The sequence below is a fragment of the Anarrhichthys ocellatus genome, unplaced genomic scaffold (assembly GCF_004355925.1).
Source record: "Anarrhichthys ocellatus isolate YVR2014 unplaced genomic scaffold, GSC_Weel_1.0 scaffold13, whole genome shotgun sequence".
Classification (NCBI taxonomy): Eukaryota; Metazoa; Chordata; class Actinopteri; order Perciformes; family Anarhichadidae; genus Anarrhichthys; species Anarrhichthys ocellatus.
Window position 1 is genome coordinate 6,777,660 of NW_022280043.1, and position 19,204 is coordinate 6,796,863.

The window sequence follows — 19,204 nt, forward strand, 5'->3', positions numbered from 1 at the left end:
GTGTGTGTGTGTGTGTGTGTGTGTGTGTGTGTGTGTGTGTGTGTGTGCGCGCCGCCCACGTTTTCAGCGTCTTTATTACACCAATTATGAGAGCAACAACATCAACTACCCCAAAGTTCATTTACAGCCCATATGGTGGAGGTTATTGAGATGGATCCCCTTTATTCCGCGTTCAACTAATCCATTATCGCTTTAGCCCACCTTTGTTGCGTAACACTCCTGTAGCCCATTCATATCAATTCACCTCTTTGGAGCAGCAGGGCCGTGACAGTAATTGTTAATTGTAGCCGCCGTAAATCCGGTGGCGTATCGTAATTTCCCCGGTGTCCCTTTAGCTAGGTGACAACCCCACCCCACCCCCACCCCACCCCACAGCTGCAAGTCCAAACTGATGATAATGTCGTAGGTGGGTCTGCATTATTAAAAGGCCATCATGGCGCTGAGATGTCCGTTATTAAAGAGATGGGAGATCGGGAGCGCTTTGGGAAGAGACCAGCAGTGACGACTCTCGCAGCTGTGTTTTGACGGCTCGGGGCGGGCCAATGATATCACCATGACAGCACTGTTTAAATATCCTCCACCCACTTCCCCTCTCTTCTTTCTGATTTATCCCAATTTGCATTTTAGGCTTTTAGCTTTTGGCTGTCAACCAGAGGACATATGATAAGTGGAAACGGAAGAATAAGGGATTGTGTAGTACTATTTGTGTACTTTTTCCTGTCCTCTAGCTGCTATTGAGCCTGAGTCGGTATCCTTTACACATCATATACCGTACATTGTGTCATTAATGGTTATTTTTGTTTGTCTCAAACATTTAGATTTTTGTTTTGTTAAATGTCTCATTAATTTCCCCATGTCTCCATCTTTTTTTTTTTTTAGACACAGTGAGGAAGAGCATTTCCGAGGCGTCCATCTCTTCTCCTCACGCCGACCCCCCCGTAGCCTCCGATACCTCAGAGTTCCTCTCCAGGAAATTATCTGTGAAGAGCCAGACTTGCCAGGACTTGGGATCCCACAACAACTCTACTTCTCACAGTGCACCGGTGCTCTCTGAGCGCACGGTACGTCACGCTTGAACATGTTTACATTGAGATTAGCGTGCGCTCAGCTGATGCTCTTGTCTAGAAGAAATGAACAGCCTTAAATGGCTACGGGCTGTTGCTTAAGAGAACACTTGGCTGTTAGTAGGGATAGCTGTGGGAATTTAACCTGCATTGATTAAAAGATCTGTAATTTAATAATAAGTCTTACAGAGAAAACCCACCAGCCTCCCCCCTTATGATCAAGTTATCTCTGCTTTCGTACAGCTTGCCTTTAAAATGATTTAGCAGCCAGCTGTAGCCCTTTTAAGAGGCGGAGCAGTTTATCAGCGTGGCGATATTTTGGCCCTCTATCATACATCGTCGTGTACCCCGCAGTGATGTGCATGTTTCATCTCGATGAACTCAGCTGAGATTATGTCACCCGTGCCTCGTAAACAGATCTGCCTGTAAAATATCAAAGCTTTTTGGTTGCACGGCTACCAGCAAGGTATTGCAGATTATCCTCGCATGTATTTCCACACAGGCAGACTGGATTAGTCGCTGGCTTGAGGGGGGAAAAAAAACCAGTAGGGGTGACGCAAGATTTTAAATATGCTTTTCCTCCTTGAAATTGGGATTGTGCAGCCAAGAACTCTCTCAGGCACCGAGCCAAGGTTTTTTCGAAAATGTTCACAAGGACAAAGTACCGTTTGTGTATTTGTAATCAAGTTTGCCCGTCTACTATTTTATGCCTTTCTTCTTATGTCCTTGACATTACTTTCTCCTTCGACTTTTCCCCGAATCATTTCTGATCTCTTCTTTTTTGTAGCCGGAAGATGTGAATTTCTTCCTCTCCAAGGATGCAGACCCCTCCATGTCCAGGGACCTGTTTTCAGTGGCCATACCACCGCCTGTCCGAGAGGAGGGATCCGAGCTGGAGCACCGGAGGGAGTTCCCCCTGGGGTTCGAGCCGCTGCGCTCAGAGCAGCTGTCTGAGATGACGATGCAGAGCTCTCCAGTGGTCAAGGATCCCTTCTGCTCTCCTCTGCTGGCTCCTGATAGCATGCTGAAAGGGCTGCCACCTGTACACATAGTGGTGAGATGAAGCAGCAGCTGGAACGATTAACAGGATAATGACGCTTTACTTAACTCGAGTGGAGGGAAATTGGAAAGTAGGGAATTTATACAATTAAATACAGTTTAATGGTTGCTCGCTCAACTCGAGTGTTGGGTAAGCTGTCAATAAGTGCATTAAAGAGCGTTTGAGTCCTTCGAACTGTCTACATTTGGTTGCATGTGTAATCCTCTATGAGAAAGCGAATAGTTTTTTATGTTTCTTCATCAAGTTTAGCAGATACGGTATTGTTGTAAGTTGAAGCCTGCTCTCTCAAGGGTGTTAATATGAAAATGAATGATTTTAAAGTGGCTACAGTGAGTCAGCGAGGATGTAGAAAGCGGGGACAAAAGAGACTGGGATGCTTGGCTTCCTTTTCTTCATCCCTTCATTAAGATTCTTGACATGTCTGAAGGGAATCCTAATGTGCTTTCCCCCCCCCGCTTGCTTCTCCTCTCTCCCCTCTCAGGCTTGTGCATTGGACCCCATGCTGGATGACTCTGTGATGTTTGCCAAGCGCTTGAGGAACATAGACCAGCCCGTCACTCTGTGCGTGGTGGACGACCTCCCCCACGGCTTCCTCAGCCTATCGCAGCTCTGCAGGGAGACGAAGGAGGCTGCCAACATCTGCGCGGAGAGAATTCGCGCCGTCTTCACCCAGAAGGACACACCCCCGGAGCCACGCAAGCACCGCAAGCTGGAACGGACCGATAGGGGCGTGTCGGCCTCTTCTGGGGAAGCCGGGTCTCTCTGCAACGGCCCCATTGAGGGAGGGGAGCTTGCTGTCGGGACGGGGTCTAAAATTGCTGATGGGGAGGGCTTAGTTGCTGTGGCAGCCCAGAACAATACTGATGCTGTTAGTATTGAGCTGTAAATACGGTTAGATAACAAAACTGCAGTTGACCCTTGGAGTGAAGGGAGAAAGAGTAAATGAAAGTCAGACAAATGTAGGTAGGTAGGTAGAGAGAGAGAGAGGGGTAGAGAGAGAGAGAGGGGTAGAGAGAGAGAGAGAGAGAGACAAACACACACAGAGAGAGAGAAAGAGAGAGAGAGAGAGAGACAGACAGAGAGACACACCGACAGAGAGAGACACAGCATCCTAAAAACTGAGGGAGAGGGCAGCAGTCGAGGTGAATATTCTTTTAAGAGACAAAAACAAATAGAGGAGCACTGAAATACATCTTCCTCTGCTTAACCATTCTTGCCACTTGTTTGTGCTCCATGACGCATGGCAGACAAGATGAAAACACCCACAAGAGACAATCGTGTTTTTAGAATAAAATGGTAATTTAGCAGCTTCTTAGATCAAAGACCAGCACTCGCCCACACATGCAGCACACATACTGGATCGCGTAAGCAGCGCATAAGAGACTGAAGACGAAGCCTGAATGGGAGATTCATCTCGGGACAAGGCAGTCATTTGAGGCCCTAATCAGATAGTGGTAGGCACGCTGTATGCTTATGGAGCCATCCCCATCAAAATGGCCACTCTAAATCACGCTTAATAACTCCACATTGTGTTCTCCGTTGCGCCAGTTTGGAAGTCAATACAACTCTCTTTGTGGGTAGTACGTCTGTTGACTCTCCTAAATCAAATTACAATGCTGAAGCAGAACCGAATGAACGGCTCCAAACTGGAGGAATTGATTCACTTGTTTCTTGAGACTGTTTTTATGCAGTAGTAATACTTTAGTTATTTATATATCTTTTTTTTTCAATTGCTGTGTTTTAACCCTTCAATCATCGCAGGTTTGTTTGTTGATTTGTACACTATGCTGTTTGTAATCTTTTGCTATTTATTCCACATTTTTGAATGTGCTCAATATTTACCTCTGCTTCTTTGGCACAGCTGCTCCGACATCTCCGGCCTTTTCCATTTAAACTCAAATCCTCCTCCCAGTAATGCATACTGATGGGATAGAGGAGAGTATGTAGAATATCACACGGGGACGCGGTGCCCTGTCTAGACGCTGCTCGGTGCCTTTTTCTAGTGCTGATATAACTAATGCATAGATTACATTTTATTAATAGCCACAGTGAAATTTCTGCAGATGCACCGAGCTGCATTATTTGCTTTAGAATTTGGGTCCCTCTTTTAAGAGCAAGCATTGCTCTCAGATGTCTGAAAGACGCTGAATGTTTAAATTGTTTTTATTTCAATACTGGAAAGAATCGGTTAACATTCTCTAATGTTAGAAAGAAACGCACGCCAGAAGCCCTCAGCTATCGATACACACTCTGAACTCCAATGCACTGATTCGAGGTTCTCCCCGTCGCCCGCCAGGTGTCTTTGCTCACTTCTCTGCACAGTATGCAGTGAGTCAAAGTACCACTTCTCTTGAGTCGGGGGATTTCCTGCCTGGCGATCTGTTTCTTCAAATCAGACGCTTTTTAGGCAAAACTCTAGGACTCTGACCAGGAAAAGAGGTTCCATGTGAAAGCCACTGAACTTTAATTTGGCCAACTAAACGCGGCCGGTGGACCAGATATATTTTTCTCCCCACCATCACTTTGTTTTCATCAACCTGAGGGCACTCCTCTAAGGGTGTTTCCACCTAAAGCACTTTGAAGTACACACAAAAAAGCCCTTCAGTCCCTCTCAGGTCCAACTAAATATAGATGCCAACAATGCTGTCGCTGTCCTGCCCTTGCCCGGTAACAGAGCTGAGGTTGCCAGGTCTGTAGAGAAGGATGCTGAGTGATGAATAGGATTTAGCTGAAGCTCTGAGTGCAAAATCCTCTCCCCCGTAGAAGAGCTGGATTTTTAAGCAGCAAAGTCATGCTACGGGATTAGACCATGCTCAGTTCTGTCAGCGCCAACTACTTACTGCAATATTTTTAGTCCGATTTGATGGAGAGAACCGGGGCCGTGAAGACGAAGAAAGTAATACTCTCATCCTCTCGGAAATACCGGGCCCACGTTTGGTCTTGCTTTACTAGTCGCCGCTTATGCTCACTCTGCACTTTTGCAGTAGTTTGTCAATCTGTGCAAATGTATTTAAAGTTTGTATATGCGTCATGTTTTTTTTTTTTTTTGGTGCCTGTATGTGAGGCTCAAGTGGAGTCTGTATCTACACATTCACTCTCATTGGTGTGTGTGACAAACATGAGCGCGTCCTCTTTGTTTTTTTGTGTTGTGTTCACATAAAGAAAGGAATGGCACTTTACAGTCAGCAGACTACACACAGTATTAATCATCTCCTGTTGAGAGCGACCTCAAGCTGCTCTGGCACATTCTCTCTGTGGTATGTATCGACTGGACTTTTTAAATCAATCCTGAAAACGCCCCCTGCCTATGAAGCCCCGCGGAGCCCATTGGTTGTTGGCCCTGTGCTGTGTGAACTTTAATATGTGAGCTGTTAGAAAACGTAGAAGAAATGTGTCAAATTCACCCACTTGCTGTTTATTGAATCCCGTATGCGTCTTACCCTCGATGACCACTCATGCATCAGGCTAACCTGACGGCAGGTGATGAACCAGAGAGCCCATCTGGTCTTATGGACAAATACGTTTGCAGTGTTAGCGTTTTAGTTTAAAAAAAAATTCCATTGGGGGTTTTGCCGATGCTTATATGCTTCCTGCAGAATAGAGCTAACGTGTATGATTCAGTGTTGCTGCTTTATCCGTGTCTAACTGTTGATGAGCCACAGACCAACTTTGTATCTCTAAATGTCCTTGTGAGTGCAAACTAGTTATAGTAGTTCAGTGTGTTTTTTTTTTTTTTTTTTTTTTTTGTCTTTTTGGTTGTTCAAGTATCAGGTTGTACAGCTTACCTCCAGCTTTACTCTTCAGAAGCTCTTCCCGCGTGAGGTTTTCTTTGCCTCGGGCTGATTTCGTTGAAGTGCAATGCAAAGTACAATGCTGCTAAAGATTATGAGCTAACTGCCTCCACATTTACAGTAAAACTAGGCAGTTGCACACCAGCATCGCACCATCTCTTCACAGTGTCCGTTTCCTCAGTCAGAAATGCTGAGGTGCCATTTATTGTCGTGCAAAGCGTTTGAATCACCTTGAGGTTGGCGTACCAGCCTATAAACCACGACACTCGTTTTAAACTTCCTGCAAAAATCAATGCGCCTGTGCGACTGACCTCAACCACTTTGTTTACTAATGGTAAATGCTCATTTGATCAGTAAGCTAGATCCTAAATGTATTGTTAGTTTTGAAACACAACCAAAGACTGCAGCCACAGTCTTGTAACAGATGTGCTGTTCTTGCCGTTTAGTGTTTGCTGTTAACTGGTATCATAACGAATGCAGGTGCTAGTCGGTGCCATAACCTGTCTGCACTCCATATGCAAAATTGCTCCGCACTGTAAAATGTAATCCTGATGTAGATTATGATAAGCCTTTGAAAAAAATAACATGAACAAAAACACACCATGGACTGGAATCAAATATGTTTTAAGTTTACTTTTTTTTTTTTTTTTTTTTTAATTTTCATTTATTCAAAACGCCACAAGTGCAAACCTGTGAATACAAAAATAATGTATATCAAACTATGTGATTCATGTAGATATTTTTACTTTCAGATGTGTTAATCAGATTGATTTTTTTCTACAATGTGGTGTCTGATTCGCCACAAAGTAGGCTGGTTTCTTCCTTTTGATTTTTATCTGAATAAATATATTCTCCCATGAACCCGCTGTTGTGTTCATGAATCAAGCCGTTCATTGATCCCACTAAAGGTTGACTGAAAGTCATCAACAATGAGAAATGGAGATTATAATTCAATCTACTAGCCAGTCTCTTTTGATTTTTTTTTTTTGTTTGTTTTTTTGTGAGTACCTAAAACTCTTAATTTCATTTTACCCAAATCTTGATTCAGGGCATGGGGAAAGGTCAACTACTAGGTTGACCTTTTGTTAAACTATAAAGTGTCAGATCAAATAAAAAAAAAAAAAAACACAATGTAGAGAGCTTTTTCATTTATCATTTCTCTACACAGATGGAAAGTAACCAATAACTGTCAGTATTTGATGCTACTTTATACTTCTTCTCCACTGCTGAGGAAAATATGGCCGACTGATACTTTGCAGATAAAGATTTAACAATCCTGTGATGTATGGGTTTAACTACCCAACATGTCAATTGGCTGCAACATTAAGACAACTCGAATCAATAATATATGTAATAATATACTTACTGTATATGTGATAAAGTGGAATTCGGTATAACTTTTGATATTTAATGTAGCCTAACATTGGCTGATATTGCTGTTACTTTGGACATTTTTTAATGCAGTGATTACAGGCTACTTGTAACAGTATTTTACATTGTGTTAAAACTATCTCACGAGGGGAATTGCTGCGCAGCCGTTGCAATACAAAGTTGCACACTTGTAATAGTGCAAATATAAAAGTTTAAAATATCAATAAGGTGCAAATCCAAAAATAAATAGGCTCCAATATATATACCATCAGTTTAAGACTATTTAAGAATATACTTTGAGTAAAAATGTAAAGTCAGCAGTAATGCAGCCTATTGGATCCTGTTGATGCATGCTGCTGCTTAGTGATATAATAACTCGAGCCAGGAGGCCAGGCATCATCTGTCTCCGTGATACTTCATTACAGGTTTGTGACCTCTAATGAAAACATGATTTTAATCAGCCAAAGCATTTTTAATGTGCGGACGTGTCGCATTCTCAAAGCACGAGCGGAACCGGGAGCGCGCACATACACACACACCATCCAGCTTCAACCACTGTAGGGGGGCCACATGCATTGAAGGGACTAGCGTGAACGCGTCGCTCTCGCTCGCTCGTGCTCGAGCCGTTGCTCAGTGCGCGCTCCCGCTCAGAGACAGGCTTTTTTCGGGGAGCCCGGAGAGCAGAGTCGCGACAGCGAGGAGAGAGAAAGATGGAGGTGAGGGTCGGGGAGAGACTCCTGTGCCTGGCTGTGCTGTCCAGCGTCTTCTTCGTGGATTCCGTCCTCGGGAAATACGTCAAAGGCATCATCAACACCAAAGAGGTGAGCGCTTTTTTTGGGGGTATTTTACGTCTTGAATTAGTTGCCACTTTGCGTCAATGACAGCGCCACAGAGAGGCAGCTGGGGAAGGGACTGCGTCTCCGCACGCTGGTGTTTCTGTGGTGGATGCACCGTTAAGTTGCTCCGGACATCTTGACGTGTGTTTTATTGTCGCCTATATGAAACACAATTACCACTATTCTGCCATTGCAATTGCGCGCCGTCTGCGTGCGTCATCTGTGGCGTATATTGTGCCCATTGTGATGGTCTTTGGCATCATAGCTCCAGTATAAGCGGCATCCCATCAGAACCACTGCTGCCGATCGAGCCTCCTGTATAGCGACCACTCGCCCCTTCAGCCAATTAAGCCAATTCCAGTTTAACGCGCATTATTATAATTTGTTGTTCTTAAATGTAAATTAGCAGTGGTATTCCTGTTTGTGATTAGTGGACCCGTTACAGGTGTGCGTCATATGGCTGCTGGCGCGCGGCGATGGATTGCTGTTTGATCCACGAGAAACTGGGCTCTGTCCAGCCCCGCCGGTCAGATTTTATTATTTTTGGAGTCTGTTTTCAGAGAGATCGACATCATCGCTGCCCTGACAAGATCTCTGAGTTAACATGTTAACTGTGCAGCTGAGCAGAGTCTGTAGCACTGGGCCGTGTGTGTGTGTGTGTGTGTGTGTGTGTGTGTGTGTGTGAGAGAGATTCACGAGGCTACCACCTGCTGTTCCACATCTCTGCTTCCTATTTTCACGAGTTTGTGGATCAAGTTTGACACGCATGAGTAGCACTGTTTTAATGACAGGACTGTCTGATACGCCTTAGTTCCGATGATTCATGGTTGTTTAGAAGATTATGGTAATTGTGTTGCACAAACTGTGCTGTGGAGGTCAGCTGAGATTCGAGACCAGGGGAAAACAATTTACCAGATCTTAAGGTGATGTGTGCACATTTTTTGCCTGACAATCCAGTTTAAAATGATATATAAACCATAAAAGAAGAAGGGGGGGACTATTTCGTTGCACTGTTCAGCCTGTGAATGGGATGTGCCGTTGTTATAATACAGCATGCATGTTCAGAAGTATCCCTCCACTGACACACGGTATCAATATTGTGTTCCAACCACTCGGGTGTTTCATGTACCACAGATTTTCATGCTTTGCCACCAAGCACCAGCATATCACCTTATGTGTGTGTACTGTATCCCCCCAAAAAAGTAAACAGAATCTATCGGACACCAGTTTGAGCCAACAAGCTGTAATTCTCTTTCGAGCATGCTGACTTGTTGGTGGTGTAGCTCACATTCCCTGAACCTTGACTACATTAAATTTAAAAAAATACGCCTTGAAGTGAGAGATTAAAGTCGCCAGTTTAAAACTCTGGGAGGACGACGGGGATTTGGATGGATAAATTGAACAAGAGGCACTCATCCGTCCATCACTGCTGATGCGATGCCCTTGAACGAAGGGCTGAATCTGCACCTGCTCCAGTGAAGCTGCTCAGTGGTGAGCAATAGGTTTCACTGGGCAACTTCCAAGTGTGTGTGTGTGTGTGTGTGTGTGTGTGTGTGTGTGAGACTCTCCAGCTTGTGACAAGGACTTTCCGAGGCCTCTGCAGTAAATAAGAATATAGATTTAGTCAGCTTGTCTCGTAAGGCCACAAATATAATAGGTTTTACCTAAAAGTAAATTGTGCCCTTTAACTGCATTGTAGGCTGTAACTAACAAATGTTTTCATGATGGAACGATCTGATTTTATTGATTAATTGTTCGGAAAAAAGGTCACAGTTTCTTGGAGTCAAAGGTGATGAATTGTTTTTGTCCAGTCAACACTCAAAAATCCAAAGATGGTTACTTTACTATCAAAAGGCAAAAATGTATTAATAATGATAATTAGAAATAAATCTGGATTTTTGACGTTAATGTGATATCTCATTAGAAAGCTACGGTTCTTGTAATTCGATTGATGCAAACCATTTCAAGATACAATCACAACAGCAGGTACAGTTAACGTCTCTGTCAAACAAGCACTCCAAAAATAGCCGATAAAATATCGCCGTGACTCACCGATTATGATCCATAACGTCCCCCTCGTGCATGCTAGTCCAGCAAAAACGGTCTTGCTAGGTGGCTAAGGGACCACTCGATCGAATCCAGTACAAGATTTAGTCCAAAACACATTAGTACGTCCATAAAGACCCACGGGGGGCTGTTGCATTATTTCAAATTAGCCAGCAGATATGATAACTCGCGATCATATTTCGGGCATAATTTTACTTTCCATGTCAACAGAGCGGAGATTTTCATCGCAAAATGGAGCCTACATTCCGCCGGTTAGATTGACACTTCATTTGAGCCAATAGGAGCTTCTATAGCCCGGCCACAGTCTGGAACAGCCAACGAGAGTCCGCTTTGAAAGACAATGCCCGCCTCTCTTCTTTGGGTATAGCTCGAGCCAATCGCAACAGATCCAGTTCAAACTCAGGCTCCACATAGCCAATGAAATTACGAAGCCAAGGATATGCAGATTTATCAGATTGAATGCTGGGAAAGTTTTCAAAACTGCAATTGAAACCGTGACTGAGGTAACTGGGACAGAGTATCAAGATCAAAGTCTGGTTGATCAGAATTTTCAAGAGTCTGTGAAGGTTGATAATGGTTAAATATGATATAGTTAAACATACATCGACATAAATAAACTATAGTTTGAATTTCGGACACGTAGTTTATTGTAGTATATGCATTTTGACGTCCTGACGCGAGCCTCCAAATGCGTTTTTACGCGGCCGCACTCTTAGTAAACCACGTGTAAAATATTAATTTTCTGTCGTATTGTTATCAAATTATAACTTATACCAGGTGCTATGACTCCATGGTGACGTAATATTGTCTTTTCCGGGTCATAAGTCCCAGCCATAGATAGCTGCTGCCATCTGTTTGGCCAAAACAAATCTAGGCGGAAGTAAAATGCTTCTCTTTCACTGTGCTGAAAACGCCATAGCTCAATGCTAGTAGCACTTACAGTGATTCTGGCTGATTGTGAAGAAACTTCAGTGTTGCCTGTTCAATCGAGACTAAAACCATACATGTACTCCCAATGGTTCAATAAGAGCTGTCAGTTTACTTTGGGTACGGTTGATAGGCGTTTTAGGCACATTATGCAGGAGTGAGAAGATGAATATCAAAATAGCTGATGGGTTATCTGTTGAGGGTCTAATCGATTAAACAAGTTAACAAGTGATTCTTTTAGCTTCCCTCCATTGTTTGCCAAATTTAAATGAAGAAATTAGTTAAGAGTCTAAAAAATGGAGACGTGCACTTTATTTCTTTCATCGTCTTACTCTTGTGAACCCGTCAAGGATCATTTAACAACCTCAGCAAAACACCAGAGCCCGAATGACATCAGGAAACATCTGCTTTGACATATTGATAGTGTGTGTGTGTGTGTGTGTGTGTGTGTGTGTTTTTGTAGTTCAACACATCAGTCTTGCTCGTGCATTCTTGTCCCAAGGTGAACCACTAACTCCACAGAAATCCCCTTCCTCTCAGATTGACACAAACGCACTAACGCACATAATAAACTCGAGCACTCGCACGAAAACCACTAAACACCGTAGTTCTGTCAACGTATGCAGAGCTGAAGGCAGATTTATTTTTTTATTTTTGCAGAGCTGCAAATTGACAAATGTAATCTACCGCCCTGGGAGAGATGAACTGTTGGAAACTGTGGAGCGGCTGCAGAAATATAGAGAAACATAAACAAAGTAATCCCACGGCACCGGTGCGGCCGACTGGTCAACAGCTTTATTCGGGCTGGTCGATGTTTAGAATTAGCTTTGGCTCATGGAGTGTGGAGGCGCTGATAAAATGTCCCTTTGAGAGGCAGCAGTGGCTTTAAGGTCAGGGGAAGGTTGGCGTTTTGAATCCAGCTGGGACAATCTGGGAAAGGAATAAACGCGTTGCACTCCTTCAGCAGCCCGTTTCCTCTTGTTTCCATAGAGATGTTGAACTTGTTTTGCACAGTTACATTTTCACGGGATGGACTTGCTGTTAGCAGGGGTCAAACCTCAGCTTTCAAAGAGGCTGAAACTGTAAATAAGAAGTGGATGTATAGTCACTGCCATGTCAACCACTGGTTTGTGCCGTCGCCATCTTGTTTCTTGGCTGACGTATTGTTTTTATGCAACCAGAAGTACAACCGAATGTTAAACAAGATACTTTTAGATGACCAAAATGTTCCGATTTACTTTCACAAACTGAAAACACACTGGGAAAGGTTTAAAGTTTTAAGACGACAACACTTACAACTCCCAGAACGGACAACGCCGTGGCAGCGACCTGTCAATCACAAGGTAGCCACACCCTAAAGCATACTCTGCTTTATCCTCTATTTCAAATGGGACCATCATTTACAAAATGCACATCACGCTGTGTTGAAGAGGACTTGAAACTAGTGATTGAGACTCATGTTTACAATGTAGGGCCACTGTCTCATAGACTTCTATACAATCTGACTTCTTGGGGGGGGGGGGGACCAGAATGCATCTCCTTTTGTTAACCTGCCCTCTCTCCGACCCCCAGTAACACAGAGAGTGCAGGGGCAGAGGGGTTGTCTGCCTCACTGATGCTTCATCTGACTGAGGTTTGTGCAAGTAAGAATGTATGGCCTCGACCATTGCTGTGAAATAGCATTAACTGTTTCAATAAAACCGTGTTGCTGAACGAGCAGACGGATTTAATTGCGACATTTTTTGTGAGTCTTTAATAAAATGAAGACAAATTGTAATTTCTCTTTATTTGACGTAAAGTTCGTCTTTATAGTTCGTAAAGTGATGTTGAAGTGGAGCCTGATGTTGCCTGACACATGAAAGAGTCACCTCTCTACGCGGTGAGGCATACGGCTTATTAATGAAACGCTGGTACCGGATCGGCACTCTTTATTGGCCGATACCCAAAGTCCAGTAATCGATCGAGACTGAAAACAGTCTGATGAGTGCATCATTAACATTTAGTCCACGTATGAAAGACACCAGCGTGCTGAGAGTTAATTAACCAGCCATTAGAAGGGACTTTCCTTTCTTTTGTTTGACCAACCCAACAATTAACGATCTAACAAAATGAAAGTATGATTAAAAGTAGCCCAGACAACACTTAACACTTGGTTGCTCCTGCTTTTTTTTTTTTAAAGATGCTTTTGAGAAAATAGCTAATATATTTAAAATTGCAGTTCTTGCATTATGAAAACGACTGCAGCTTTAATAAACAAGACGATCAATCATTCAGCCCCAGTTTTCGGTATTCTCTTGGAAATGGAGGTTGGGGGTTTTAGAGACTTATTCTGTAAAGAATGAGTCTTCAGAAAGGTTCAAATGTCTTTGGTTTCCACGGTTAATGAAAGTATGTGAATTAGACCAGAAAGGTCTTTCAACTTTTGTCTTTTGAAAATTAATGAAAACGAACAGATGCCCTTGAAAGTTCTTTTTCTAATTCAAAAATCTAGCGGCCATATTCATCAGCTCGCCTCAGCTCGCCGGGCTTCTCTCCATCCTAAAATCAACATCGCACCCCGAGTAAAGACACTGTGATGGATGTTGGGGTTGAGATAGCAGCTGTTTTGAAATGAAGGATTTCACCAGGATTTCTGGACTTAATAGGATCATGAAAGAAAAAGACCGAGTATATGATGTCTTGTTTTAATTAATGCCATGTCTTATCTTCAAATATGCCACTTCCAAATTCTTGAATTTCTGCAAACATGGCTTTGAAAGTCACTGAAGAATCCTTCAAGTTGACGTTGAAGTAAGTTTTTGGGAGCCATGCATGTGTAGAACTTCCAACTCAATCAGTTTTCCCGCATCTCTTTTTAATGAGGACATGTGATTAGATACAGGCAGGCACCGTGCGTGTGTGCAGGTGTGTGCATGTGGGGGCGAGTGTTTCTCATGGGTCCATATGCTTGCTTTAATGTGAATGTGTGTGTGTGTCCACAGAGTCTGTGTGTGCTCATGTGAAACACCCAGAGAGACGGAGAGAGACCGAGCTCCAGCGTATTTGTGTTTGTCGGTGCGTGAGTGTGTTTATGCGTCGCAGCGTTGTGTAACCCTGACTAATGAATCATTGAGAAGCCCAGCGGTCCAGGGGTGACTCGACTAGCTGATTGGTAATTAATTGTTAATGAGGCTTAGAAAGCAAACAGTGATCTGGAGGAGAAAGAGAGAAAAAGACAGAAAGCTACAGAGATGAAAGCACAGAAACTGTGAGGGAGGAAAGACAGAAAGAGAGAGACGGAGAGATGCTGAATTGACCGGATACTGCATCAAGGCCCAGCACTTGATTAATGGTGTGTACACACACACACACACACACACACACACGCACATGTGCAGGCACGCACACGCACTCGGGGAGGTGGCTGAGTGATTCTGCATCACAATGCAGTGGCCATGGGGAAATAAGAAGACTAAAAGGGGATTAAGGTAGACACCTCATCCGCTGTTGCTGTTCTCCAGGGCTCGGTTTCTGTTCTGCTCTCCACTGACTCTCTGTAACACACACACACACACACACACCAAGCCATACTAGACTAACTAGCGGCCGCTGGGTTTAGTTGCTGACGTTGGTGGGATAGCTCGGTCCTGGGGGTGATTTGTGCTAATAGCTATTTGAGCGGCATGCTGGCTTGTTGATGCCATCTTGGCTTTGTTCCACTTGGTGATCTTCCTTTTAAAGGGGAAGTTCAACGATTTTTACATTTCAAAGTCTGTTTAGTCTCAGGGAGTGCTACTTCATCCGTGAAAAAAAGTTGTATGAAGCCCTTTGTGGAGCTGTGTGAAATCTAAGAAATTGACTGAAGCGATGTCCCTTTAGTGTGCCTTGGTTTGGGGTAAAAGACTACAAGTTTAGAAATGAAAAAGATTCTTCTGCTTGAGGCCTGAGGCTACATTAGTCCTTATCAGCATAACACACGTACATTTTTGACCAAACAGTTGACGGTCAAGTTGCATTGTGGGTAACGGAGGCGCCAGGTTTTTACAGCAAAGAACAAATAGATGGATAAATAAAGATGATATCTATGGCTTTGCTGCATCGGTGGAGTTCTTTTTTAATCCAAACATGCTACTGACTTTAAGTCTATTGTGCTTGTATTGTAGTGATTATTTTCATTATTGATTAATCTGCAGATTGATCGCTTGAATGATGTACTTTAATGTCATACAGTAGTTAAAAATGCCGATCACATTGTCAGTTTGATCTTAAAGCCACACTTGAGAAGCTGGAACCAAAGAATTTGTGCTGGAAAAATGACGAATCAATCATCAAAATAGTTTATTATATTATTTTTCAGCTCAAGTGTAGATCTATTTAAAGGGAAATTGTTACTGCATACACTTATATTTTAGACATTGTGCTTTCAACTTTGGGCAAAATTCTCCTGTTTCATCTTTACAATGCCTCTATCAACAGAGCCAGGTTAAAGAAATAGTGTTTCTCTGGGTTTGTTGAGGAGAGACATGACTGGCGTGCACAGAGCCCTGAGCTCAACCCCATCAAACACCTTTGGGATGAACTGGATATCCGACTGCGAGCCTGAACTTATCACAGCCAACATCTGTGCCTGACCTCACTGATGCTCTTGTGGCTGAAAGGGAGAAACTCCCTGCAGCGAGGTTCCAAAATCTTAGAAAGCCTGCTTTGAAGTGTGGAGACATATGGACGTCCATCGGCTTTGAAGGAAAATGTCCCATAATCCCCTGGGTGTAGTGTTTGGATGTCAGTGTGTGTGCTTTCTCATGTTGGCTCATTTTTCATATAATAGTCCTGTTTAATCACAGTACTGGACAACCAGTTAAAGATACTACTGATGGTTTATTGGTTGGTTGAATGTGTTGTTAGTTCGTTAGTACTTCTGGTATTTTATAGTGTGTGTGTGTGTGTGTGTGTGTGTGTGTGTGTGTGTGTGTGTGTGTGTGTGTGTGTGTGTGTGAAGCTCAAGGAACTGGCTCATATAGCAAGTAGGAAGTTAGTTAAGAAACAAATGATCTGCTTTGAACACCTTAGTTCGGTCGGAGCCGAGTTATATTTCTGCTGTGCTTTTGAGGAGGAAATTTGAAGGACGAGCGTCCGGGAGTGTGACTAAGTGAAAGTGTTTGTGTGTGTTTGAAAGAGCAGCTTGGCCTTTTGATGTTTCTATGGCAGCTGCAAACTAAGGTATGCTGCAGGCACTGAAGTGTGTGTGTGTGTGTGTGTGTGTCTATGCTGTAAGTAAGTGTGTGACAGACGTTTGTGGGGGATTCTGTGGTTGTGTCCAACAAGGGGGTCTTTCACAGTTCTAGCCTGTGGTGAGTTAAACGATATACCCCCCCATCACAACCAGACCACCCTCCTCTCCTCTCTCCAGGGATTCATCTCTGGGACAGCGCTCCCCTCTGCTGCCCCTGTTGTCATGGTCTCAGCCTCAAGCGTCATCCAGGACAACGCTCGGAGGTGGGAGTGAGTCTCTGGCTTCAGTGACTTTTGGAGTTTGCCATGAATTATAACCCAGTGGCTCCGGGGAATGAAGCTGCCTGGCAGCGGCTGAAATATGGCTGCGGGTTTTGTTTGCTGTGATATATGGAGGCAGCGGGGCCGGCCACGCTACGCTGCTCTGGTTGCACTTTGTTTCTTAGCACAGAAATTACCGTGCTTGTTTATGTAGGGAGAAAGCCGGGCAGAGGTAATTACAGTATAATGGTACGCGGGGAGTTTTCCTGGTTGGGTGGAGATCAAGAGTTCATAACAAGCAATCTTGAGGCCAGTTTTAATAAAGAAGAGGACTGTGCGCTAGTCCCTGAAGAAGCTGAAATGTGCAACAGATTCTTCTGTGTGTGTGTCGAAGCATTGTGTGTAAATGCAGTTGTTTGTTTTTAACATTTGAACAGAAAGATTGATTTGAGCAAAAATAATCATAACCTGAAATAGAACTTGGAGATGCGTCAATATAATGTAATTTCCTGATATGAGAGACTTTATCACCTGGATTTTGTTATTTTTATGCTATGCGGCTGTGTTTTCCTGGTCATAAAAGCTACACTGCAGATGGATAAGTCAGTTCACCGTTCTGGTGTATGATAATTTAATACTTGCTGTTTTATCATTTCCAGATAACGTATAGATCTCCAGTTAGGATTAGGTGTTGTAGGAAAGCACAAGTACTGACTCTTGTTCTGTGTACTAGTGTTGCTGGAGTTTTGACCTCTTTAGACTTTCTCCCTTCTCCAGACACCTGTGGAGGAGGTGAAGTTGTGCCTGAAACACACACTCTGCCTCTCCAGGAAATCGAAAGTAGTCATAAACCAAGTCATTACTACAGCTTGGAGCAAGGCCGGACATTGAAGTACTGACCAAACTGAGTTTGTAGCATTGACTATTAAAAATCATTTTTAAAGTTGGCATGGCATTTTGTTGATTAATTGTTAATTGTTTGGTCTGTAAAATGTAAGAAAATGATGAAAAATGGCCACCACCATTTCCAAAATTTTTTTTTTCCAATTAACAGCCTAAAACACAAAGATATTCAGTTTACTATAATTTAAGACAAGAAAAGGCAGCAAATGATTACATTTGTGAAGCTGGAACCAGAGTTTTTGTATGGCTGCTTGTGTTAGGATAACACTAAGGCACCTTTGTTAAATGAAAGGTTTTGTGACGGCACAAAAACTTAGCTTGTCACCTATATTGTAGGAAAGGATACCTCAATACTTGTTGAATACCGACAGAATTGTGTCTGCAGCATACAAAATAGTCGAGTATTAAAAGTTTGCATTGAATACTTGATCAGCTTCTCAGTCCTGTTTACTTAATCTATGATATTTCCTCATTCAATTTAAATATATATATTTTTAGGTACGTTTGTGTAGGTCTGTTCGTGTTGATAACAATAAAGTGACGCATTCATTTTAGAAGTTTGGTATATCTTATTTAATTAGGTCTGCAACTAATAAATTGTTTCATTATAGCTTAATCCGCTATTTATTATTACTCGATTAACTGGCCAAAAAGTGTCCAACATAATTTCTTAGAGCTCAAGTTGACATATTGCGTATTTTGTGTGACCAACAGTCTAACATACAGTATGTTCAGTCTACACTATCAAACAACAGCAAACATACAACTCAAACAATTAATCAAAATGAGCAAAGTTGTTGCTGACTAAAAAGGTAGAAAAACACATTTAGAGTCTCTAACACTTCATACTTTAACTTTTATAAACATATTGAAAAACAATATTGGTGTTGGTACCAAAACTAATTTAATGCATTTGCATCTGTAAGAGAACATAAAGATGATAAAATACGGTGATATTAAACTATTCAACATCGGCCCATTTGCTGCCTTAAAGGAGCCACGTGTTGGATTAAGGGAGATTTATTGGCAAAGATATTCATAACTATGTTTTCTTTAGTGTATAATCCCCTGAAACTGACCTTACACTTAGAAAGAGACGTTTATATCTAGATACGGAGCGGGTTCTCTTCATGGAGTCCTCCATGTTGCACCGCCATGTTTCTACAGTAGCCCGGAACGGACAAACCAAAGCACTGGCCCTAGCGAGGGCCTCTAGCGTCTTTACGTTGGAGGCCACCGTCGCTCTCCGACACACTTCGATAGGGGAGGGTGAGGGTGCCCCACTATGCTAACCAAGCACTTGGTTAACATAGTGGGACACCTTAATGATTAAAAGGCATTTACCACAAACCTGTAGATTAGATTGGTCTCTCTCTGGTGTCATTTGTCTAAATAAAACCTCTCCCATTTGTTGCACAAATTTTGTAAGGCTAGCTATTACTTTTTCCTTAAATCCTTGACATCTCATTTTGGTTAAAAAGTCTTCATTCATTTTGGCGGCCTCTGGGCAGTCCTCCAGATAATGAAAAATGTGTGTAAACATCATACAAGTGATATAGTGTCAGTGCTGTGTTCAGCTCTATGATCCATATCTACAGAATGTGTCTAGCCACAGCTGTATAGAATATACAGTGTTGTGTGTGTGTGTGTGTGTGTGTATATATGTATGTATGTATGTATGTATGTATATATATATATATATATATATATATA

General features: G+C 42.8%; 2 protein-coding genes across 7 annotated transcripts in view; both read left to right on the plus strand.

The window, feature by feature from the left end:
* Nucleotides 1-3,163, plus strand: part of lipeb (lipase, hormone-sensitive b) — a 21,072-nt gene extending 17,909 nt beyond the window's left edge. For all 6 annotated transcript variants that reach the window (XM_031853100.1, XM_031853103.1, XM_031853104.1 and 3 more), the window contains 3 exons: nt 880-1,061; nt 1,852-2,118; nt 2,606-3,163. In XM_031853100.1, coding sequence (XP_031708960.1) covers nt 880-1,061; nt 1,852-2,118; nt 2,606-3,010 — 854 coding nt within the window. In that variant the 3' untranslated portion in view covers nt 3,011-3,163. The remainder of the gene's footprint in view (nt 1-879; nt 1,062-1,851; nt 2,119-2,605) is intronic.
* Nucleotides 3,164-7,904: 4,741 nt separating this feature from the next.
* The window catches only part of tmem145 (transmembrane protein 145), a 46,509-nt gene continuing 35,209 nt past the window's right edge, over nt 7,905-19,204 (plus strand). Inside the window, exon 1 of the mRNA XM_031853020.1 lies at nt 7,905-8,107. Coding sequence (XP_031708880.1) covers nt 7,997-8,107 — 111 coding nt within the window. The 5' untranslated portion in view covers nt 7,905-7,996. The remainder of the gene's footprint in view (nt 8,108-19,204) is intronic.